The sequence below is a fragment of the Myiozetetes cayanensis genome, unplaced genomic scaffold (assembly GCF_022539395.1).
Source record: "Myiozetetes cayanensis isolate MyiCay16 unplaced genomic scaffold, myiCay2020 scf6-25, whole genome shotgun sequence".
Taxonomy (NCBI): Eukaryota; Metazoa; Chordata; class Aves; order Passeriformes; family Tyrannidae; genus Myiozetetes; species Myiozetetes cayanensis.
Genome location: NW_026087853.1, coordinates 50,026,755 through 50,051,729, shown reverse-complemented (window position 1 = coordinate 50,051,729; position 24,975 = coordinate 50,026,755). Strand labels below are relative to the sequence as shown.

Below are 24,975 nucleotides of genomic sequence, written 5' to 3'. Positions count from 1 at the left end.
TTCTGAGAAGAGTTTGTGACAACTTGATCCGACTGAAGGCAATGCAGGGCTGGATGATCATGAAGCTGAGTCCTGTGCCACTGGAGACCTTGTCACACGAAGATGTACAGCTTGAGCCATGCAAGATCTGCATGTGAGGACATCATCACATGCACATGATGAAAGCATTTTCTGGTCACTCCTTTGTCTACAAATCTTTGTCTATACTGACCAGAGTCCCTGATTAACTAAGGTTTATAATATAAGGGAAAAAAAGAAAAGAAAAAAAAGAAAAAACCCCAAACCCTAACAATTAAATAAATTTGGAAAGCAACACTGAGGTTGAAACCTTCTGGGAGCCTGACAATTGCCCTGAAGAATTCTGAAGGCAGAACAAGACCCTTTGGGAAAGTATTTCTAGTGACTGTGAATGGGCAAAGAGGAAAGACCATATATGTTCTAGATTGCTGGAAGCAGGACTGGGCTTTCCTCCTGCTGAGAAATTTTTAATTCAGCTGTTAATGGAAATACAGGGATTTCCCAGTTTTGTGCCCAAATAGATTTATAAACCTGAACTTCTTTCCATCTATGATGTTTCCTTTACATTCAGTGCATACATCTGATAGACAGACATCAATTTAAAGAGAAGGTAGATAGCTGAGTAGTATAACAAATTATTCCAGGCATGAAATCTCCTTACAACAGTCTCTTGTCTGGAAGAATTGTTTGCGTTCAGTGTAAACTCTCAAAATATTCAATCAGATAATATTTATTTATATAATTATATAGGTTATTGACACATAATATATTATTAGTAATGTTAAGATAATAATATAGTGTATTAATTTAAAATATTTAAATGCATTTTATATTTATATAAATAAGTAATAAGTAATATTAGTTATTATTCACTTATTTACTTACTTTTTTGAGGCCTGAGGAAAGGAAATAAAGCAAAATCTGAGAGCTGGGTTAATGTGAAATAGAGAGATGAAAGGTGATTACATTGTCTGGCCAGAATTTTCAAAAGTAATTCATAACATTAAGCTTCATTAATTTTGGATTCCAAGTTGAGTCACCAGAATGGTATTTAGCAAGTTGTAGATATCCATGGACCATCAAATGGAAATTACATCCATTCAATAAAATTAATACTTAATTGCCATTAAATTAAGTTGGCTGAAAATTTATTTTCAGTGTTTCTGCCATCCTTGTGATGTGCACATAGTTTAAGAACACTGAGTGTTCTTAAGGTCATCTATGAGTCTGTGGTAAGGTTTTACCCTTGTGCTAGTTAAGCTGTCGTCAAATCATTTTAGATGGAGACATGGAACAATGGAATAGTTTGGGTTGGAAGGGACCTTTAAATGTCATATAGTCCAACCCCTCTGCAGTGAGCAGGGAATCTTCAACTAGAGCAGGTTGCTCAGAGCCAAATGTTCCTCCAGAGATTAAAACACATAGATCAAAATAGGGGACTAAGTTTTATCAGTCATCATGGAGGAACAGATCCACATATGGGGCTAAAAGTCTTAATTCAAGTGCAAAATCAGGAAAAAATCTGAGCATTTTTGCATTTGAGCCATTTAACTGCAGGGATCTAGGAAGAATTAAATCCTCCTATTTCTGTTCTAAAAGGATTATCATGTGGCATCTTAAGGGCATTAAAAACCAAGTGACAATTCTCTGCATACGGTTTGAAAACTTCGCGGGAGTGAAGTGCAGGTTGGAAGCTGGTTTGTCAGTTGACTCGCACAGTGCATGTACACATTGTGCTATGCAACAGTGGCACCCAGTGGAGGATCAAGTTACAGTAAAGTTTGCACTGCTGCTGGGAAAGGCTTGCACGAATTTATCCTGTGCTCAGGACTGCAGGCGAGGATTTGGGAAGACAGGTGTATGAGGACACCACTGAATTGTCCTCTTAAATCAAGGCAAGCCCTGTCAACCTGGCTTTTAATATGAAAAGTTTAGACTCTCTATTCACAATAAACTCTGGGTAGTGTAAGGACTGTTTTACTGCAGGTAGCTACATAAATTTAGAAAAACCCACCTTAATCAACATCTAACGCAAGAGCATCCTGGGGAGTGGAGAAAAAATGCCCTCTGCTCCTACTGCCCTGAAAGTACTGCTTGGATAGGGGCAGTATCAGCCTCAAAATCTTGGAGAGAAAGTGAAGAGTAGGATGTGTGCATGGGGTCAAGGGGTATCAGAAGGAAATCATAGCTCTTCATGCAGTTGCAGTCTGGCCTGAGATGCAATAATCTAAAGAGTCTGTAAAGGTGCATGAGAGAGCAGTGAGAACAGAAGGAATGCCAGATGTGTGTAAGGTTGGTGGGAAGGAAGTATTGAGGGATCAATGTCTTCATGTTTTATATTCAGGCAATGCTAACAGTAGCACTATCAAACATCAGTGGGCACTAATAATAAGCTGTAAGAAGATCAACCCTCCTGTGATGTGGAGTCCTCAATACATGAAAGGACTGCCAGATTTCTCTAAAGAATACATTATTTACTAGGAGGCTGGTCAACATGCTGCTCCAGGGGGAATGGGGCTATCTATGTGTGTCATCTTCTGTTTATTGCTTTCTCAGGCATCATATATTGCAAATAGTTGTGATGAACAGGGATTTGGGAATAACTCAATGGAATGTATGAGAATAATGTTCTTGCATACAAGATGCTATTGAACTCAGATTTCAGTTCCAACTGGTATGTATGCCTACTCAGTTTCTGATATTATCACAAAAATGTGATTAATGAGGAAAGTTTTCATCTTTAATTGCTTTAGCACTTTATGTTTATTGTTGTTGGGTTTTTTATTTATTTTTTTAAATTATTTTATCATTTGATTATAAACAGTGGATGCTTTGGCATTTTGGCCGTGCTGGAATTATTTAAGATCCGCAGAGAAAGGCTAGGTGAAGAAAAAAACGTTGAAGAAGCTTTTGTTTTGCAGCGAAGACAGAGTTTAAGAAAGACAAAATGAAAAGAATGGGCCGATTTATTTACAAACTTTGGAACTGTTTTCATAGTGCAAAAGTCATTAGAGAGAGGAGGCTGCCTATTAAGTGCATTCTCTGTCACAGTTGCAATACGGTACTTAGCAAGTGATCTCCTTAAGTCACCAGGACTTTCTGTTGATTAGGTTATTATTCAGTGTGAAATTCAATCTCATAATTTCTGGAGAACTTACAGCTTATTTTAGTGATAATAGGTGGAATCATTACAGTGGAATTTAAGTAAACATGATGTGGTGATAGGTAAGTCAATGTTTATCTTCATTTTATAGCATAGGAAATGAGAGGGAAATTAAGACACTCAGGACTGAGAATCTGCCTCAAATGTATAACGTGAACTTCATGACCGATAGAAACATGATGCTGTACTTCTTTCTAGGTTGAGGAAGGAATTATAATGAAAGAGAAGGCAAACCAGCTGTTAGAATAGGTTACCATTTATTTTTGAGCTAGATACTTGATTTGTCCTGAGCAAAATAATTAAAAGGCCTAAGTCACCTTTTTGTTACTAAAGATCACTCCCATCTCCTCCTGTATCCTGAAATAAGAACTGGGTTACAAATCACGGTATCACACCTAGGAAATATTCATGGATGTAGCCACATGTCTTCTGACTTCCTGCTCCTGTTAGTGGAATTTATTTTGTATGTTTAAAGGCTGTAAACAATTCCTTTTCCCTTTACCTAAGAGAGGATTTTTGACAGCTTTTGACCCAGGGAACTGAAGTGTTTGAATTCCCCAACCCATGGCACTTCGGTGTCGCTGTGTCAGATTAGGCTGAGAAGCACTCCCTTTGTGTTACTGGCTTTGTCATCGCATTGCACAAAATATCAGTGTTACTTGGAGTAAAAATTCTGTGTTTGCTGTTCTCATTTGGTTCATTTTCTCTTCAAGCTCCTTTAAACATGAAATAACACACTTGCTTCTAATTTTTGACACATTTCCCTGCTAGAAAGATTTCTATCTTGTGTGAACCAGTAAAAATGAAGCATTTGCCATAAAATCTGTGAAGAAGGTAAGGCACTTAGGAACTAGGGGATTGGAGAAGACATTAGGACAGAGAAGTCCAATTAATCAGATCAAGACTTCCAGACCGAAAAAGGACAGGTAATTGAGACATACTCATGTAATTACAATTGATTTTTTTGCAGGAAAAAACCCAAACAAACACACAACCGCCAAAACCACCCAAAACAACCCATAAGACAAAGAATGACAGTTGCTGAAAGTGGTGATGGAAAAGGAAGTAATTTTAAGTGGAGGTGACACTGGCATTTCTCTTTCCTTTTCCCTCTTAGTTTTTAAAGAAAACTATGAGTGCTGACTTCTGATCCTTCTAATGCTAAAAGAAAAGAGTAAGCTTATACCAATAAGTAGTATTTCATAGTTCAAGCAAACAGAAAATAACATAGAGAGATAGCACAAGATATAACAAGACCTATTCTGCAACATGGATTGAGAATTAATTGAATTAAGAAAGATCAGTTAATTGAACACTTTAAAAGTCAACTGATCAGACTGACTTTTTTTTCTTTTAAGTAGAGTTGTCTGTGGCCAGCTATTTTGAACAGAAACAAATGCATTTTCCTTTAAAATCCTTAGGGCTTTGGAGTAGGTACTGTGTTGCATTTACCTTGGCCATTCATTTTTGCAGGGATTCCTTTATTTTACCTCTGGTTGTAGTTTGTCTTCAGTAGGGCAACCAAGTATCTAAGTTGTAAGTGCCAATAAAACCCCAGCCAACGTCTCTGTTGATGCTGGATGACTAATCTATTATGGCTAGCAATGGAGGTGACAGACACCCAGCAGACTTTGTGCATAAGGAGTGGGAAATATTAGTTTTCTGCCAGGGCAAGGATCATCTAGAAGGAAGTTTAGCTCTACTTTGCTTCAAAAGTATCTTTTCTCAGTGATGGGACTAATGAACCTACAGAGTTAATGGTAAATAATTTTTGGACCTGTGAATATGCTGAGTGGAAATTAACACTTTAATTAGAAGCAAATTTTTTTTCTAAAGTTCCCTGTATACATGATTAAAGAAGCTTTACAAAGGAATTTAAAAAGTGCGTCAGAAAAAGACTCAAACCCCTCCTATACGTTGCTCTGCTGAAGTCTGAGTACTGTTTAAACATCTTCTCTTTGGGGTCTGAATGTCAAATGTAAATGCTGTACTCCCTAAAATTGTCAGTCACTCCTTGTAACTTCCAAGACTGGCAGAACAGTGATAGGAAAGAAAAGTAAAGTGGAAACTCTTTTAAAATTAGTATATATTCAGGGGCAATGTCATGTCCATATGAATGGCAACCTAGCTTTTTTTGTGCCTGTAAAGACATGTTTAGTAAACATATTCATATTTAATAAATCTCACAGTTGACCAAATCTCACATTGTTGTGACAAACTTTGTCCACAAACTTTCAGGAAAAAAACTACTAGAAGGCCTTGAGTGAAAGCATTTAATCACAGTACTCCAACACTGTTGTTGCTTTCTTTGCTCTTGGCAACATGGAATATATTTTAAGGCGAAACAATATGGACATAAATGCTGTTGGCATTTGATTTTGAGTATAAGAGAAAAGCATAGTCACAGACAAAAGCTCTATGATGCTAACTCTTGTGCATACCCACACAAAGCCATTTCAAGAACTGACAATTCTATAAATATTTTGAAAACAAAAGCCCACTTCTCCAATGTAACAACTGCTGTTTAGGTTTTTATACAGAACTTTAGAGCAAACACTGTGAAGAGAACATCTATATGTCTAGGCAGTCTGAGAGTGTTCACGACTGTAAAGACCTGTAGTCTTTGGGACAATATGGGATGTGGAACAGTTCTTGGCTCAACTTGGTCTTGATCATGTGCAAGGACTTTTATTGATAGCTCCAAAATTTCCCTGGGGAAGGATAAGACTTCAGTTTGTCATATGATTAACATGCCTGAATTGCAAGGCACTTTTCACACATTTTGGGTGAAACTAAGCCTGAGGTATGTTCTTTTTTCATGGAATGTATAGAGACAGTGTTTCTTAGTACACCAGAGACTCAGTTCAAGACAGTTTTGCATTATCTTTGCTAGAACATCTCTTTTTCCTAGTAAGTTATGTAGAGAGGAAAAGAAAATGTGTAAGAGAGATTGGACTGAATTTTTTGTTTGGAGGTTACTAATCTAGTCATAAGCAATAATAAAATGTATGGGTTATTTTTAAAAATTGATCTAAAATTACATTCTTTGGCCTCAAGGGTTTGATAGTTCTGATTCCAGAGTGACATGTATATACCCCAGTTTCCTGTCACACTCTTCTAATATCTCTTCTAAATGTCCTGTAATGTATCTCCACTTCCCTCTGGAACAGAAGTCCTAGTACTGGGATCCTTTACTGGAACCAGGGGAAGCCCTGTACCATTCTGTGGAGATCTGCATTCATTCTTCTTCTGTTAATTATGGACTGGCAGTGGTAGAATGCAGTTTGATTTTATGAAATTTCTGGTCCAGACCTGAGCTTTCCAAATTTGGAGGATTTGGTTGGTTTGGAATATGGAATGAGAGTTTTTCCTGTTTATATGAGTGAACCTAAAGTGTTATAGGGGAATTCTAATATTTAGTACTTGCTAGTTGTTAGGTTCCTTCTGTCATAACATCTCTTGTATTATTCCAAGAGTGAGCAAACTGGCTCATATATTAGGGATATTATTAGAAAAACAGTCAGTAACTAGATGACAGAATCAGAACATTATTTGGGACTTTCCTAAACAACATGTTTATTTTCCCAGATCTGCGCAGCTGAAATATGGCAAGGTGAGGTTTTATCTTTGCCATAACATAAGGTTTACTGATTTTTCTATCAAAAATAACTGGAGAAGATCCTGGGCTATTGAAGCTGGGATCTGCTCACTAGATAAATTTAGTTTCAGTCAGTTCTGACTTGTTTTTCTGATGTGAGATCAGTTTGTGAAAACAATCCTGACTTTCGCAAATACAATTTTGAATGTGAATTGGAACTGCCCCTGTATCACAGCTCTGTGTTGTAGTTACCTTTGCTTGTTGAAAAAATAACCTCTATTGAAAGTGTAACCAAATTTGTGGGTTTGTTCCTTCTTCAATGCAACGTTCAAATGCTAGCTTAACTTTAAATATATGCATTTATTATCCTTGGTAAGGGTGACTGTTTATGTTGAGACCTGTTAAGGCAGTGAAAAATATTGAGTAGAAGAAAAATCGAAACTAACTTGTAAAAATATTCAATTTTCTCAGCATTTTAGGATTGTCCTTATTTCTTCGAGCATAGAGCCAATGTAGCAAGAGTATTTGACCAGAGAATAGTACTGGAAGGTGTTAATGGAGAGAAAAACATCTGAGATCACTTTACCTGATGGCTCATGGTCGACCTCTGACTGCTTATAAAGATTGTATTCAAACAGCTGATCTTAAACTTGAATTTCTCAGGCTTAAAACAATTTTGAAATTGCTCTATTGCCACTGAAGTCATAGAAATAAATCTATGTGTGTAGGAGACCCAAGGAGACTTTCCTATCTGTCAGGAGAGGAATCTTAGAACCAAACAACTTGAGTCTTCTGTAGTGAGTAAAGTTCTATCAATTTTCACCAGATGAAAACTGCCACATTTTTACTTTTTGAAATTCTTGTTTGAATAAGGGTAGCAATTTCCTCTGTTGTTATTAAAACACAAATGGACTCTTATTGAGTTGCTCACTAAAAGTTTTATAGCTAAAGTGCTGTGAGTGTTTTCATTATAAATGGCTATCATAAAACTCTGTAACTTGCTTGTAAAAATTCTCTGCCAATAAAAATCTGGCACATCCAAGGTTGATGCTGGTGCTAATTTATTTAAATTATTTATTAAAATAATTGAACAACTATCGTGAAGTAATGAAGGCAGCAAACAATTATATTAATGTTTGGTGCCTCATAGTACTTTTCTTAAAAGCAACAAAATGTTTTGAGAAGAGAGACATGGGTGAAACACTGAGTCGGTTCTGGCAGTTGTTTGAATTTAGACATAAAAACATTTTTTTGTTGAAGTTACTGTATATATCTGATACATTATATTAGATACATTTTCTACTGCTTTATTGCATTTAGATAGCGTACACATGATGCAAATACTACAGAACCCTTGCATTTCGGAGACAGGATATTTCTCAGGCTAAACTAAACTGACTGACACCATTGTAATGAGAAATATTTGCAGGAAAATTGTTTGCATAAGGATGTTTCTCTTAAATGCATTTGCAGAATCTTGCATTTAAGCTAAGAGTAAAAAAAAAAAAAAAGAGAGACATGCTCTGCTATGTCCATTTCTTGATCACTCTCTCTACCTTTCTAATTTAACTCTACTTTCTACTGTGGTGTTTCCACTGTCATTCTTTGAGAATAAGGTAGGGTTGTGTTTGTATCTAAGTCATGGTATAATGACCTGTTCAAGAATTTTAATTTGATGAGAGGAGAATTTATATGTGAAATTATAGTCATAATAGTACGAGGGATTAGTATTAATTAATTGTTTAACATAATCATGTTAAACTTTCAAAATATTGACTTAAATCCAGAATTCTAGGAAGATTATCAGATACTTTTGCGGGAGAAGACAGACAGTATGAAGAGTTAGATTAGGTGATAATGAGGGGCTGTGACTTCCATGCTGATAGAGACCCTTTCTTATTATTGTAATAGAATAAGAGGATCCTCTAAAAACGTGGTGTGCGTGGGTTTTTTTTTTCTCATGAAGAGGTACACTAACAGACACTTCTTGAAAATAAAATCCGTGGTGTCATGCCAAAACCTAAATGATATAAAGTAATCAAACATGTTGAAAGAGTGTCCTTGTTTTTAAGTACCAGACACCAGGTGTTTGAGAATATGCCCTCATGCAATGAAGTGTCTGTGACATTATTTATTTAAAAGCAGATGATTGGAGCATGTTTTTTTCAGTGAGCACATCTCATTTTCTGGAGTGCCCTGCTATGGATAGCCCTGGAGCCCCTGTTTGTTTATAGGAATAGTTGAGGTGAGTATTTTTCTTTTTTTTCAGACTATGATCCCCCAGGGTAAATAAAAATGAGGACCATATGAAAACCACTAATGTACGGTCTTTCTCTAATTCAGACTTCAGGTCCCAGTATCTTGTTCAGCATTCTTGTACAACACTTGACAGTTCCTCTTATCTTGTTGACAAGTCCTTTTTTGGGTCTGTATGGCTTCATTTTAATGGATTTCAGACCCCAAAATATAATATACAAAGCCTTATTCATTATTTAAAAGAAACAAGTGCGTACTTTCTGGAATTTTTATTGCATCTACCAAGAAAACCCTACAAATAGGAATAAACTTAAAAACAAGTCAGCATATCCAGCCCTCCAAAATGCAGGGTAAAGGAATCTGAGAAATATTTGGTGTCATGTGTCACATAACTTGAAGAATTTAATCTCTAACTTTATCATATGTGAGCATAAATAATTCTTCCTTATTCTTATAAGGTCCTGATACTACAGATAGCACAGTCATTACTGTGATTTTTTGACAGATTAGGAGAAAGACAATGTAACAAATACTGAGTGCAAAGGCCAGTGCAAATATATATGTATATATTTTTCTTTTCCAAGCCACCATGCTAATTTGTGACCAGTGGTTTTCCTTCTGCTTTATCAATGCATCCCAATTTTGTGAACATCGACAGTGTGATTGAGTAGAAGCATCTATACCTTGGATGACTTCTGTATAATTGCAAGTGAATTCCTTTGCAGCCTCTTCTCCTGTCCTCTGTAGCCACTCAGTAGTCATCCTGTAGAATAAGAGGCATATCGTATTGGAGGCACAGATCAGGAAAGTTGAACATATCTTTGGGTGGTTCACCTATGTTTGTAGCGAGGAGTTTGAAACGTTGTAAGCTGAGATTTATGGGAGTGGGAATACGAGCTGCTAGGCTAATAGCAGTGCAGTTCCTGCTTTCTTTTATCAGTGACAGAAATACTTTAAAAGACTGTCTTTACCCTTCATATCAGTCCTCAAAATTGGGGAGTTCAAAGCCAACTATTCTCTTTTCCTTGAAGTAAAGACAAGAGAGAAGTCCGGATATGAATCTTACTGATTTTTCCATCCTTTCCATCCTTTCTATACAATGACTTATTCTCTACTTCTTCCACAAACAGTTGTGCTTTTTATCTGCAACAAGCTCAGAGCATCTATGAGTGCCAAAGAACATGTATTCTGAGGTGCATCACTGCTTTCCCTAGGTTACATGGGGACAAAATGTTTGCATACAATTTATCCTTTCACTCCTAGTCAGCCAAGACTAAGGAGCTTCTCATTTCAGCTTGCTCTGCAGTTTTGTTTCTCCGTGCAACACAATTTCAAGGTTGCTACTTACATATTGCCACATTTAATGCATCCTTCAAGCTAATACAACCAACTGTCTTTTTTTTTTTTTAATACCATATAACAGTATTCCTCAGATAATTCAGATCAGCTTCACATTCCTCCTTGATGGCTAAATGTAAAGAACAAATACATCTTCATTAACATGACCACTTTGTGAAGGAGGGAAGGAAACCGTAGTTGAAACTGATGGGAACCAAAGCACAGACCAGAACCCGTTTAGATACAAATCTGTTACTGACAGAAGATTTAAAGCTCCTGAGTTGGGAAACATTTAACCCATATTCAGACCCCACATTATTCTGTGGTGTATACAATACGGCTTATAAATTAGGTGCCATGGCCACTGTTTTACAGTAGCAGTTATAAAACCATTGCAGTTTTGTTCGCTGGTCACTGCTGCTGCCACAGAATTGCTGCAGTAACTTTGTTTACTTTAAATCGTATTTGTGGACATTTTCATGGCATCACTTTCTTAACACAGAATCTCATTTTCAAAATAGGTGACCAAATTTTCATCTGGTATGAACCAGCACAGTTCTCAGTTAGTGGAACTAAGGCAGTCTTTATCTGCAGAGCACATGAAAGATCATTATGGGCAAGGTCCTTTTCTCTTCCTTTCTTTGAATGTAGAAATTAAACAAGACTTGTACATCTCTTGCAGGTCCAGAATAAGTTGGAGAAGTTCATATAGGATAAACCCTAGCCCTGATAATCAGGAATTCAATTATAAGTCATCAAAATACCAGTATATGTGTTCAACTGGATGACATTTTCAATGGAGCTGCAGAATGGTGAAGTGACTTCATGGTTCATGTGATGATCTGGGGAGCAAAGTAGATAGTGTTCAAAGAATCCTGAGGAGTGGATTCAGATATTTTATGAAAATGGTGTCTTTTGCATCCTTTCTTATTTGTCTCCGTCTTTTTCATCCTATAAATTTTGATATGTTTGGGTTTTTATCCACCTATACATATTTGGTTTAGTCTGCTCATGTTCATGTCTTCACCTGTGTGGTTAACCTGTCCTAACTTCAAGTAGGAGGTGCTATTACACAGCATGTGTGAAAGAATTAAACAAACACAGCTCTGATCTATCAGTTCTTAGCTGTTTGATGCAGACTCTGCTTTTGGAATTCTCCTCTGGGAAGTCTGAGACTGTGTTTTCATATTTGCTGTCTTGTATCTCCCTTCCATTGTTCCTTTAAAACTGCTTTGGAAACTGCTGGTGCTGCTTTCAAGAAACACCCAGTTGGAGTTGACAGAGTTATCCAAGGACTTGACTGTGGGAAGTCAGCTGATAGCCTGTAAGACATTCCAATCTGAGAAGATGACTTGAGAGATCAATTTAGAGAAAGCAAAAAAAAAAAAAGAGGAAATTTGTTCATCAATATGTAGAGATCTGAATACTAAGTGTGCAAACTGGAATGGTGGAGAAAGTCATACAATGAGAGAAGGCCCTTGGTATAATTTTATACAGAAGAGCACAGACACTACTAAAAAGAAGACAATGGGTCTTAGTTCTCAGACTGGCGTGGAAAGCCTGCCTGGAACCTCCTTGTGGAAAGCACGCAGTTAAGATTGCTGTTGTGTGCAATATTTCAAATTATGAAGTTAACGCATTCCTGCCAGGTTCTGTATTGGTATCATTAACAGATGCCTAGTTCTGTTTAATATTTTCAGGAGACAGGACAGGTATACTGAAGAAAGAAGAGTGTTGCCCCAGAACTCATTCATTCCTGTTGCAGAGAAAAGAAATTATTTTCTTTCAGAAGACTTGATCAATGCAGTAACATGGTCACACATTTATTTTGTCAGTGGGATTAAGTTTCTATAAGAGGGCTGTGCTCATATGGATGTAAGTTCCTGGCATTTTTCCATTTATCAATATTGAAATATTAGTGATCAAGCGTTTACTGAACACCATTCCTCAAATGCAGAGTCTCCACAGCATTTTGTTGCATTCATGGATTTCATTTGTTTGCATTATCTGCCTAACTGGTTCTTTTGTATTGCCAAGGTGATGAACAGATTTGACATTTAGCTGATTACTTCACCAAAATTAAACAGAAAACATGGCAGCCATCCAAAGTTCCTTTCAGTGTGAAAGCTAATTATAAAAATGCTTTGAGCAGCAATTTCTTTTTGGATGTTAAAGTGCTTTTATTAGATTGTTCCCCTGTCATTTTAAAATTTATTGCTAGGCACTTATAAATGGAGTTGCCTGCTGAAGTAGAATTATTATATTTTCTATATTTAAGATGGGAGAAAAAAGTGTATGGAGCAAATTTTAGGCTGAATTTGTTATTATTTTACATGATTCTGAATAAGAAGGAGAATAACTAGTGCTGGCTTTTATGGATCCAAAATATGTAATTTATCTTAGTGCTGAATAAAAACATACTTCTTCTTCACAATTCAGCAACTCCCAATTTCCAAAAACCATTACTTAGTAAATAAAGAAATGTGATTTAAAAGTTGAGTACAGCCCCTTATTGTTAGAAGCTTGTATTTTACAGTGTAGATTAAACGATCAGTGATGATGGGAAAATCAAACCATGTGCTTGTACCTGTCTTTCATAAACCATTACTTGTTCTCAAGTAGCATAAAAGTACTCTAAAGTCATTTTGTTGAGGTCACTGAATAAGAGTTAGCCAAGTGAATATTAACCAGTAAATTTAGAGCTGAAGAGTTGCTGACCAGATCTCAGAAGCAGTTTCTTGTGAAGTATTTTTTAAATGCCTTGGAATATGGTTAACTTTTTGTACTGACTGTTGCTATTAGTATCCTTCGAACCTCAGACAAGGTGTGATCTTGGGAGGTTTCAAGGTGACAAAATTGAGGGGGTTTTGCATCTGATATTGTCTAGCACACTTTGGGAACTAAATCATACTGTGAGGACATATATTAATTCTTGACACGGAGATCTATTAATATACCTTGAAGCCAAGTGAATTATGTGAATCTTCTGTTTCAAGCTGTAGAATTCTGCCATAACTAGGAGGAAATATTTTGCTGTAGGTAGATTAATGTTGAAAGCTTGTCAAGGAAAAGTTTAATGTTGAAAATTTATTCCTCTTTTTGCCAGTACTTGAGCTTCTACACTAAATCCCATTTGTGATCTGAGGAAAAATAGAGATATAATTTCTTTTGTATTTATCTGTGTTATTAGAATTTCAATGATACAGTCTATTGCCTATTAAAAAGTGCATCCCAGTGAATAATCTTCAAGAGGGTAATTTTTGCCCCCATTAATCTGAGAGCTTTTCTTGTAAAATAGAGTAACTGTCATTGCTTATCAAATAATTTAATTCATGCCCATTGCAGGATAAGTAGTTAAGATAACTCAACATTCTGCATTAATAAATAACAAAAACGAGAATAAGATATTTGCTAAATACCCTTTCTGAAGATAATGGATAGGAATTTTTATGGATGTTCAGAGGAAGCTTTGAATTGACTGAGAATGCAGTCTGAACAACAGACCTAAGAAGGAGTCCTAGTGAGAGTACAACACAAATGTGGGTTTGGTTTTGTTTGACTGTTTGAAGTAGATTTCAGTACCAAGCCTTCATAACTCCTCTTTGTATCTATAAAACATCCAGAGCCTGGAGAAGAGGAGGCTCAGGGGACACCTTACCACTCTCTACAGCTACCTGAAAGGAGGCTGTAGCAAGGTGGGGTCGGCCTTTTCTCACAGGCAACTAGTGAGGGAACAAGAGGAAATGGCCTCAAGTTGTACCAGGGAAGGTTCAGATTGGATATCAGGAAGTATTTCTTAATGGAAAACGTCAAGCATTGGAATGGACTGCCCAAGGAAGTGGTGTAGTCCTCATACATGGAAGTGTTCAAGAGATGACTGGATGTAGCACTTAGTGCCTGGTCTAATTGACAAGGTGTTGTTCAGTCAGAGGTTGAACTTGATGATCTTGGAGGTGTTTTCCAATCTAAATGATTCTATGATCTAACTACTTGCTTGTCAACATGATAATTTATTCAGGGATATGTTGAACAGGAAGAAACATAGTACTGTTAATCTGAAAATTCACAGATTATACACTTGTCTGCAGAGAATGTTCCCTTGCTGCATTTGGTTGCTGTCAGATGATCCCATCAGCTGCGCTCTATTGGTGTCTTCCAACAGAGGGTCCCCAGCAATCTAAAGCAAAGTCTGCATATGTGATCTCTCTGCCTGAGCTGTGTAAGAACACTTCAAACACTCTAAAAACATAAACCTACACAATTTCACTCATTTTTCTGTTTCTCTTCAAAGTAAACAAGGAATATGTGTACCTTACTTTAATATAAGTGCTGTACAAGCTCATTAGGAACAGTTTGGCCAGGGCGGTCTTAATAGCATTTTTCTTTGTCCTGTGTTGGCTTTTGTGCCAAGTTCAGAGAGAAGTGACAAAACTAAAAGTGTAGAGCTTAGTGCACACACAGGCTCAGCTTTGAAGGGAAACACACATTCAGACAGGAGCTTACAGTAGCAGTAAGCATTTCCTTATCAGAGCTTATTTTTGGATGAATGTTTAACTTGCGATTTCTGTCAGAAAAAACTTTGTTTGACCAAAATCTATTTAACAGAAACATTAAGGGAGAAGGAAATGCAAGACTCTTTGCTGACCAACAAACTGGGATGCTGAATTCATCTGTAGTTGATAATTGAAACTTCTTATGTCATAGGTACCACCAAGTTTAGGTTATTTTTGAAAATAAACTGGGTAGTTTAGCCACAGGCAAGAAAAGAGACTTTTAATTGCAAAAGTATTTCCTAGAGTATTTCTAACCTATATGTATTTTTTTTCCATAGGTTGATGGGATACTGTGCCTGGCTGACATTCTCACTGATAACAGCCATTCTGAAGCTACTCATGCTGAAGCAGCAGCAGTAATTGCACAGATCACATCTCCACATCTCACATTCACGCAGCATCTCAGCAGCTTTCTGGAAAATATGGAAGAAATTGTGACTGCACTTGTCAGTAAGTTCTCTATGGGACTTCTGAGTCCAGTTAAAATAATAGGTTGAGGAAGGACTCTTTCAATAGACATATTCCCTAAATAATGTTTACCACACTTCCCTTAACAGATAAAAGAACAATTTAAAATTCTGAATCTGAGCATTCTGCAATTACGTAATGTTTTTTACTCCAGCCCACATTTGAATAGTACTTATGTGTATTTGTAAAAATAATATCTGTATGAAAATCTATGATAAGAGCCATAGGAAAGACTCAGCAAAGCATCCTCTTGTCCAGTGTTCATCTGTAAAACAGCAGTTTCTGAGAGCTGCTAACGTTTATGCCTGTTGTATTTTCCTAAACTTACTAGAACTCCAACTCACCAATACATCTACATTTGTATGATAATTCATAGGAAAAGTAGATCATAGTATAATCTGTGGGCATTGTTGCAAGAAAATAAAAGATCAGTCTTTCTTGCCTAGGCCTCTGAGACATGGTAAAATGAGACAAAGGTAACAGCAAGATTTTCTTTAACCTGGGTCAGTGAGGACACTTCAGAAAAACAAGATGATATTTCCCATTATTTTCTAAAGAGAGAAATATCTTATTTCTGGCACTCTGCTTCATCCCTCTCAAGTATCAGAAGCTTTCATTCAAGCATTCTCTTCTCTCAGATCTGGAAATTCAGTTTCCCAGAGCTGCATGTCAGAATGTACAGTTTGGGTCATCTAGTTTGATTTCTCATGTATAATAGATCAGTACATTTGGATATTTCTCCACTGAGCCCAATGGTTACAGTTAAACTGCAGGACTTCAATTTTAATGAATGATCTTGTGTTTGTTTTTTAATAGAACATAAAAAGAGTATAGTAGTACCAGTGTTTGAGGATTCTGCAGTGGCTGGGAATTATCTGAGATGTGTTTAGGCATTATTCAATAGGCCCAAACAGAGTTAGTGCTGTAGAAATCAAGGAAACAATTTATTCCTGATGTCTAGCAGCAAACCTATGCCCTAAACCTGCCCTGAATCCAGTGGGTGGAATTAACCTGTGCTGAGCTTGGTGCTGCTTGTAGCTATACTACTAGAGGGATCTGATCTGATTTATTTAAGATGATTTTCCAGGTTGTTATAGTGTACCACAAACAAGGGACAATCTAAACAGCCTGTCTAGAAGGTATTAGCTGGTGGATCATTTCCTTGATTGTCACTGTTTAAGTTCTACAGGAATTTTAGTAGTATGTATTCTGCCCAAGAAATGTGAGCATTAAAAATAGAACATGTATAACTCTGCAAGAGCAGTTTCAGTAATCACACACCAGTTTCCTTGTAATATTTATAACTCAGTAATTGAATTACTGTAATATGTTTAATTTTTAAACCATGAAGAAATCCCATTACCAGGTGATTCGCTTCTTAGTTAAAGTACATGTGTGCAAGGAATCAAAAGGTAACTGTTTCTTCAGCACTTTTTATTGAAGGTGGGAAATCTAACAAGATGATTTTTGATTATAGAGAAATACACGTAACATGTATATGTACCTTGTTCTAAAGCAGAGGATATACAACAGAATTATTCTCTTATGGATCATTTACTGTCAGGCTTTTGCCTCCTGTAATTAATTTTATTTATTTATATCAAGGTTTATTTTGAACAACATCCAGTGAAATATTCCCTGTAGAATGGTATGCTAGGTAGACCATATCATTCATTAGAGCAAGATGGTTGTAGCAAGATGGTTGTTGGTCTCTTCTTCCAAGTAACAAGTGATAGACCAAAAGGAAATGGCCTCAAGCTGTGCTAGGGGAGGTTTAGTTTGGATATTAGAAGAAATTTCATAATGGAAAGGGTTGTTAAGTGTTGGAACAAACTACCCAGGGAAGTGGTTGAGTTGTCACCCCTAGAGGTATTAAGACGACGTGTAGGTGCAGCACCTGTGGACATGGTTTAGTGGAAAGCTTGGCAGTGATCTTAGAGGTCTTTTCACCCTAAACAATTCTATGATATTATATAATTGAAAAAACGAAGACTTTTTGTTTTGTTTCCTTTTTTATCTCGACGTTTATGAACTTAGTCTTGGCTACTGAGATTATTATTGCAAATTGCAGATGCTTAACCATTGCTTTAAAACACTGCAATGTAGGAATGACTTGTATTCAACTTATTTTCTGCATCCCTAGAACTGTGCCAAGAAGCCTCGTCAGGTGAAGTTTTCTTGCTGGCTTCAGCAGCTCTTGCCAACATTACTTTCTTTGATACCATGGCTTGTGAAATATTGCTCCAGTTAAATGCAATGAAGATTCTTCTAGCAGCATGTTCAGACAAACGCTTAGTGGATACTCCGTATTCTCGAGATCAGGTGAGGAGTTTCTCGGCAAGCTGCTATCTGAGCAAATTTGTGTAAAAATCAACAGGTTTCAGCACTGCCTGTTTTGACACAGCCAAACTGAAGTTACTTTCGTGTATTCCATTCTTGATTATTTTCAATATACGACTCTGCTTCTCCTGCCTTTTTTTTTTAATGAGGATTATGAAATATGACAACTTTAATGTGATTCTACAACAAAGAAAGAAAAAAAAAATTAAGAAGGCACAGTTCCTTACTTCTAAGATACTAAGATTTTTTTTTTCCATTGTAAAGATTGCCAAACAGTGACACAGAGGCCCAGAGAGGCTGTGGAATCTCTCTCTTTGGAGGTATTCAAAACTTGACTGGACAGAGCTTTGTGGCAAAGAAGATATATATGGAGACTACAGCCTAAATATAAAGCTGTCATTTTAAAGATGAAATAGCTCCAAAAGCTGAATAAGGATCTGATTCCCAGCCCATTGACGTCGGTGGGCTTTGGATCAAGTCCTAACTGCCTTGGTAGATGGTTTGCAAATTTTGCTGGCAAATGCTGCTAATGCACTTCTACCTTTCCCTTTCTTTCTCGCAAATTTTTTTTTTTTTTTTTTTTTTTTTAGTAAAGAGACACAGAAAATTAAAGGTCTATGCTAATGCACAGGTAAATTCAGATGAATCCTTTTGCTCCTCTCAGGTACTGCCATGCAATGGGGTGCTGTAGAGGCACTGTTTATTTGGTACCTCAGGGATTAATTTTGTCACAGCAGAGTAACATGTATGAGGCTTGAGGGTTCCAGGAGTTATTGCTAAAGGGTTGAGGCTGCTAGTGAGCCTGCTTGAACTACTTCTATTTATGAAACATTGTGAATATAACTAAATGTCCATAATTCAGGCCTCACAAGCCCATGCCCTTCACATGTCTGAAGTAACCAAAAGATGACTTATGGTAGACTTGGGATCTACACTGCCACAGAAAACTCTGTTCACCCTTAAACAGGAGCCAGGCCACAGAAATTGAGGCACAAAGGACCTTAGAAACTGAGTATTCATGTTCTAGACAGGTTACGAGGGCTGCTTTAGCTTATATTATAATACTCAGTAGTTTTCCAGCTCAGGAGTGTGTATAAAAAGATGGAATTAGGCCATAATTACCATATTGGTCTTTGGACAAAGTCAAGCCGTGGTGTTGACACGGTTGTGCACTATTATTACGTATTTACAATTCATGTTCTTTTTTTTTTTTTTTTTTTATTCCTCCTGCATGCTCTCGTAGTTTTGATTTCCATATTTATTTATGCCCTCATCTTCATTCTGCTGTCAGCTGTGAGTTTGCAGTTTGCTCTGTGGGCCGCATAGCAAGACCCTTCTTTTTATGACGAATGCAGACACTGAAAGAAATATGTATGACTTTTTCAGTAACTGGCTATTTCCAGGCCTTGTGCAGCTTGCAGGGCATCTCATTAGGTAGAACAAACAGAGAACTGAATGGCCTTCTTCCAAGAACTGAGATTTCATTCCCCATAACCCCTTACCTTCCTTCTTGGAATGGAAAACTAGATCAGAAAGGGTGCTGTTCTCAGTGCTGCGCTGCAGGCAGTTTCTGAGCTGACTCCTTGGCTCCCAGAGCAAGAGGAACTATAAAATCCCACCTTCTTTTACTGTGTCCCTGATGTCCAGGTGGAATCTGAGTGCTGCTTATCTTGTCTTTAAGAGCTGCCAGAGTTGCTCATCAAGTCTTCCTTCAAATTCCTGAATAAATGTGTGTTTGACTAAATTTCTCCCCTCATTTCAGTGTTGTATTTTGGGGCATGGATGTGATGTCTGCCAATTATGATGGTTTTATGGAATATTTTGTCTTTTAATTTGCTCTGTGTGTAGTTGCAATGAGGAAAACATGCTCAGCTGGAGAGAAAAACAGCACTACAGTACTAGGTTTTAAAAGGGTATTATAAATTGCCATTTTGCCTTTTGACTTTAATTCCTTTAAGGTACACAGTATAGTCAGTAATTTTTCCCAGTATATATATTATGTCCCAGCCAGTAGACTTTTGCCAAGGAAGAAGTGCATTAAAGATGAGTAGGCTTGGAAATTTTTTGATTCAAGTTTTATTTTGGAATATGCAACCAATTTCAAATATGTTTTCATGGCCTAATATCCATTATGAATGATCAAGGCCAGTAAAATAGATTATTTAGAATTAAGCTGTACTAAATTTTGAAAAGAATAAATAAAATAAGAATAAGTTTCATAACAAATACAACAAATTGTTGTCCAATTACAATATAGAACTTAAGGTAACACATTTATCTTAAGGAAACCTGCCCAGTATTTCTTTATGCATTACTACTTTAGCATTACTGCTGATTTAAGAAAATTCTAATTTGCTGAAACAGACCGAAGCATATTCACGGTAAACCAACAATGGGAGAAAGATGGCTGAAATGCAGGAAAGGAACAATGAACCTTATTTTCCTTCATGCCTTTTTTTCTCATGTAAAGTTGCAGTATATCCTTCTGTACAGCCTTTCTAAGGACAGCTAGAACTGGCTAATTTTCACCCTCTGTATGGTGTAAGTAAACATTCTGCCCAGGATTTGGATGTCGGATACATTGTGAGTTGCCTGCAGAAAGTATTTTCCTGCTCAAGCACCTGTAAAAGTGTTCTGCCTTTTGGCTTCTGGAAAACTTCTGTGTGCAAGTGATAAACTTTTCCTGTCTTTACTATTTGGAAATAAACCTCCTTCTTTGATTTCCCAGGCAGTGTCACATTAGGTCAGGTAAGAAATCTAGAACTGAGTGCTGGATTTGCTTATAAACAAGATTATCATTGTCCATGTTATAGAAGTATGTAACTGCTTCTGTAACCAGCAGTATTACATGAGATTGCTCAGTTTTGTAACTAAATACATTGTATAAGAATCACCACAAAGAGGTAATTTTCCGATCCCTTAGTCATTAGTTTTCTTTGTGCAGATCCTTATTTTCTGAATAGCAGAAATAATACTCTTCAAAGGAGCATCAAAATACCCTTTCTGAAGAGTTCATGCCTAAATTCAGCAGTGTACTGTACATAGTCAGATGTCTTGAAGTTTAAGCACTATCAGAAGAAAGGTTCAGCCAAAACCTTTATCGTTCAGAGTCTTCTTGACTTTAACCGTCATCTTAGACTCTACGTAGAAAAATATGAAATATTTATTTTTGTTCACAGGATGTTTATGTATAATAAATTTTTTTCCTCTGCATTACCACTTGTCTCTTCAGTGTTGCTGGTATTCTCACCTTGCCTGTGAAGCTGTGGAGGTATAGCCTAACACCTTCTCATCTTCTGTTATTCAGGTAGACAAAGAATTAATGTGCAGCGAACACATCCATTTTAAAGACCTGGCTATTCCCAGGTCTAAAAATCAGTAAATCATGTTTCAAAAAAGTTTGAGATGGAGAAAGACTTTTAAGTTGGAAGGAGAAAACAGAAATCATTACTGCTTTTTCCTGCTAAATTCGTTCCTGTTTTCTTGGTATTTGGGAGATGCTGCAGGTTCTGAAGCAGAGACCTGCTGTCTCATTTGAGATTTAAAATCCTTAACACTGTTCTTCCTCTAGGTTTCTCCTTCTTTTCTTTGTTCTTGCACGTTTTTTTCCAGGGAATTTGTGAGGGTTTTTACTGCCTTTCCCCTCTTTTTTCTTTGCAGAATCAAAAGGAGTGCAGACACAGATGTTACTTTAATATAAGGGAGTTTTGATTTTTAAATGTTGCCGAACCCCTGGTGAAAGACTTTGAGAGCAATGATTTTAACAAGAAGAATATTAACAGATTTTTTTTGAAAATCCATGTCTGGATGAAAGAAACTTGCAGTACTACTTCACAGTTTGAGTTTCCTGAATACTGGGGAAATTATTACTCCTCACCAACTATTTGTTTCTGCTTGCTTTTATGAAGACAGCTGGTTATCCCTGTCTTTTCATAAACACGTGAACAACATAATAATATAAGTAATAGTATTGGCTGACATTGTATGGTAAATGTTGTGTTGTTATGTTTCAGGGGTCCAACAATGACTCTCTTAAACACTAAAATTTTTGAGACAAAGTGCCTGGTTAGTTACAATTGTGCCTTTCACACATAGGTTCAATCCAGGATAAGAAAATGTGCTCCAACTTGCAGAGCAAGAAGTTCAGTTGGAAGAGGGAAATCTCAGCTCAGCTGAAGATACTCTGCTATTCTTTGCTAGCTTAGTGTGGTGAGGTTTTCATTCTTTCATCCTATTATTACTACTGCTCTCATTTTGAAGAAACAGTTTAACCTCCCTGCATTTTTGTTTAATCCTCTGTAGAGTTGGGCAGACATTGCACTTATTCTCTAAAGTCTCTCCAGAGGAAGAAGACACATGTTATGTCAGCACAGTTCATCGCAGTTTCTGTTTTCTGCCCCTGCCTGCCAGATTCACAGTACAATCAGGCTGGTGCTGGGCTGTTTACTGCAGGAACTATAAACAAGAGACTTTGCTGCAGGCTGCACCAGTCATAGAGCTTTAAGTTAGAGGTGGGTTTGTGTGCATTTTGCTGCAGTTTTTGTCTTTTTGTCTTCAGTCATTCAGGAATTAAGATAGATTTCAAACAGCCTCTGAGTTTTGCCTATGACTTTTTTTTTCACCCCCCAAGACAGAATCTCTTGTCCAGGTGATGATTGTGATTTCAGTCTTGGTTCTGAGCACGTGAACCAGTAAACAGTGTTTCTACAGATTGCAGTTCCTGGTTTCTTTTTATTCCTCAACTAGAAAATTATTACCTTCTAGGAGGGCATCAGAAATTACTTCCTGAACCACTCTGCTTGAGCTAGTGGAAGTTGAACTGACTCCTTTGAAATGGGCATAACTAAGTTTCTTCCCACATACTCAAACCCTGATTCCAGGGTTTGATTCCAGCTAGACAAGCAAAGTTGTTTCCTACAAAGTTGCTTCTTCAGCTTATCTAGGTATATTTAATTCCTAACCACAAAAATGGCTCTCAGAAGCAATGGGAATTGTTTTCTATTGTAAGCAAAATAACACCCCAGAGAAAATTTCTAGAGATTTCTTAGTCAAGTTGTTTGTCCCAACAGACAGTATCTTGAAAGGTTTTGCCTACCTGGACTTGATGTCATTCCTGTTCTTGACCCATGCTATATGTACTGTTTTGCTGTCTCCCTGTGGGTGGATCATGAATTATGACATTTAGAGGGTTTTAATTTACATTCAGAAAAAAAGAATCCATCTTGCTTCTGAGTAGTTGTCAGGTGCGTCTTTGTTTCTGAAGATGGGTATCTGGAGCTTTGTAGACACACTCTGATTTACCCTTATGTCATTTATTTGAATGAATTACAAAATGCTCTTATAATATATACAAAAATTAATATTACTTAGTGATGAATCAGCCTTAAAGGAGTAATTAGCTAAGAGAATTAGCAATTCTGTATTGATCTACTTTGCCACTCAATTACATTACTTGCTAATTCTTATTTGGAGTGTGTGTCTTTCTTTTTATGTCAGGACTGTTAATAAAAGCTGACTGAGCAGCGTGCCTTTATTATCAATAAAAAAATATTAGCATCACATCTTCTACCTCTACAGACACCTCCTCCTCCCACAAATGAAGTAAGGAACCCTCACCTGTGGAAGATATTGTCCCTTTAGGAGGCTTAAATTTATGCTTTCACCTTCCAAACCCCATTGCATCTTTCTTTCTGAGTAGCTAGTTTCACAATAATGGGAAACAATTTCAGATCATCTTAAATCTCTCATTAAGGGAAAGTTATCAAAGAAACCTTCTGTTTCTTATGTTTTCTTTAGGTTTAAATCTCTTTGTTAACAAGCATTTGAGTTTTATACTCTCAGTGTATGTATTTTACTTTACAGCAAATCATTTTCATCTAGTTTTCACTTCTGCAACAAACATTCAGTACCTTTGTACACTGGTTAATGAACATTAGTCACCATTAGTGACTAGCATTAGCCAACATTAGTTAGTAATATTAGTAGTTACATATTTTAGCGAGAGAATTTCCAAGGTGACTACTGTTTGAACAAAACTATTTTAAAGTTCTCAATTAACCATGGTTTCTCAAATTTAAATCACTTTTTACAGCTGAAATTTCTACAACTTAGTGCAAAGCAGACTACAGAGCTGTAAAGGAAAGTTCATCACCCATAAATTCAGCATTTGTGAAAAGTGGAGAAAGTGGAAGGAAAGTATGTGGAAATAAAACCAATTTTCAAATTATGAAAATAGATTTTGTTTGCTAGAAAAACCAACAAGATCAACACTGCCAATTTTATAACAATGGATGATATTGTCACTAGAGAGATGTATCTGTTTACTATCTGTTTACTCATTTTACCTATAGAAATGGAGTTTTTGCATTGGATTTCAGATTAATTTCTGCAGCAATTGTAAGACTAGCAAGATGATATTGTACTGACATTTGAAATGTATGAAATAATTCTATTATTTTTTAGGTTTATTTATTAAATGGGGAAATTTTCCACAGACCTAAAGGGGCCCTTCCCCCTCAAATATCTCTGCAAACCATTTAAAGGTGAACTTTCAAAGCTTCTTGATTTTAGGTGTGGGGTTATTTTTTTTAACTCTGAAAATTAACTGTTTAATGCCTTAGTCTCATGAAAAATCTTACTAGTTCCAGTGGGACTCTCTGCATGTTAATATTTTCAGAAGTTGGTGCCTTTTCAAAAAGTGCTAAAACATGAGCTGGTCTGAGAATTCTTTTCCTGGCATTCTACATTTTACTGTGTCTCACTACTACGTGGTTTAGGTGCGTGGTGAACACCATGTGGTAAAAGGTAGGTGTTGAACACAGGATACACCCCAGAGGCCTTTTCCTTTCCTCTGGTTGTTTTTAGTAGTGTAACTCATGCGACACTGACCTGAATCATTCAGCTTTCATCTGGTGGCAAACAAATGTACCCGAAGGGAAAAAACAAGAAAGATGGAGAGGGACTTTTTACAAGGGCATGTAGTGACAGGACAAGGGGAAAAGGTTTTGAACTGAAAGACAGTAGGTTTAGATTAGATATTGGGAAAAAATTCTTTAACGTGAGGGTGGTGAGGCACTGGAACAGGTCGTCCAGAGAAAGTGTGGATACCCCAACCCTGGAAGTGTTCCAGGCCAGGTTGGATGTGGCTTTGAGCAACCTGCTCTAGTGGAAAGTATCCCTGCCTATGGCAAGGGGTTGGAACTAGGTGATCTTTAAGGTGCCTTCCAACCCAGGCCATTTCA

General features: G+C 36.8%; 1 protein-coding gene across 1 annotated transcript in view; it reads left to right on the top strand.

Moving 5' to 3' along the window:
- INSC (INSC spindle orientation adaptor protein) overlaps positions 1 to 24,975 on the top strand; it is a 133,400-nt gene that overhangs the window by 99,012 nt on the left and 9,413 nt on the right. Inside the window, exons 8-9 of the mRNA XM_050335915.1 lie at positions 15,205 to 15,376; positions 17,538 to 17,716. Of these exons, the coding sequence (XP_050191872.1) occupies positions 15,205 to 15,376; positions 17,538 to 17,716 (351 nt within the window). The remainder of the gene's footprint in view (positions 1 to 15,204; positions 15,377 to 17,537; positions 17,717 to 24,975) is intronic.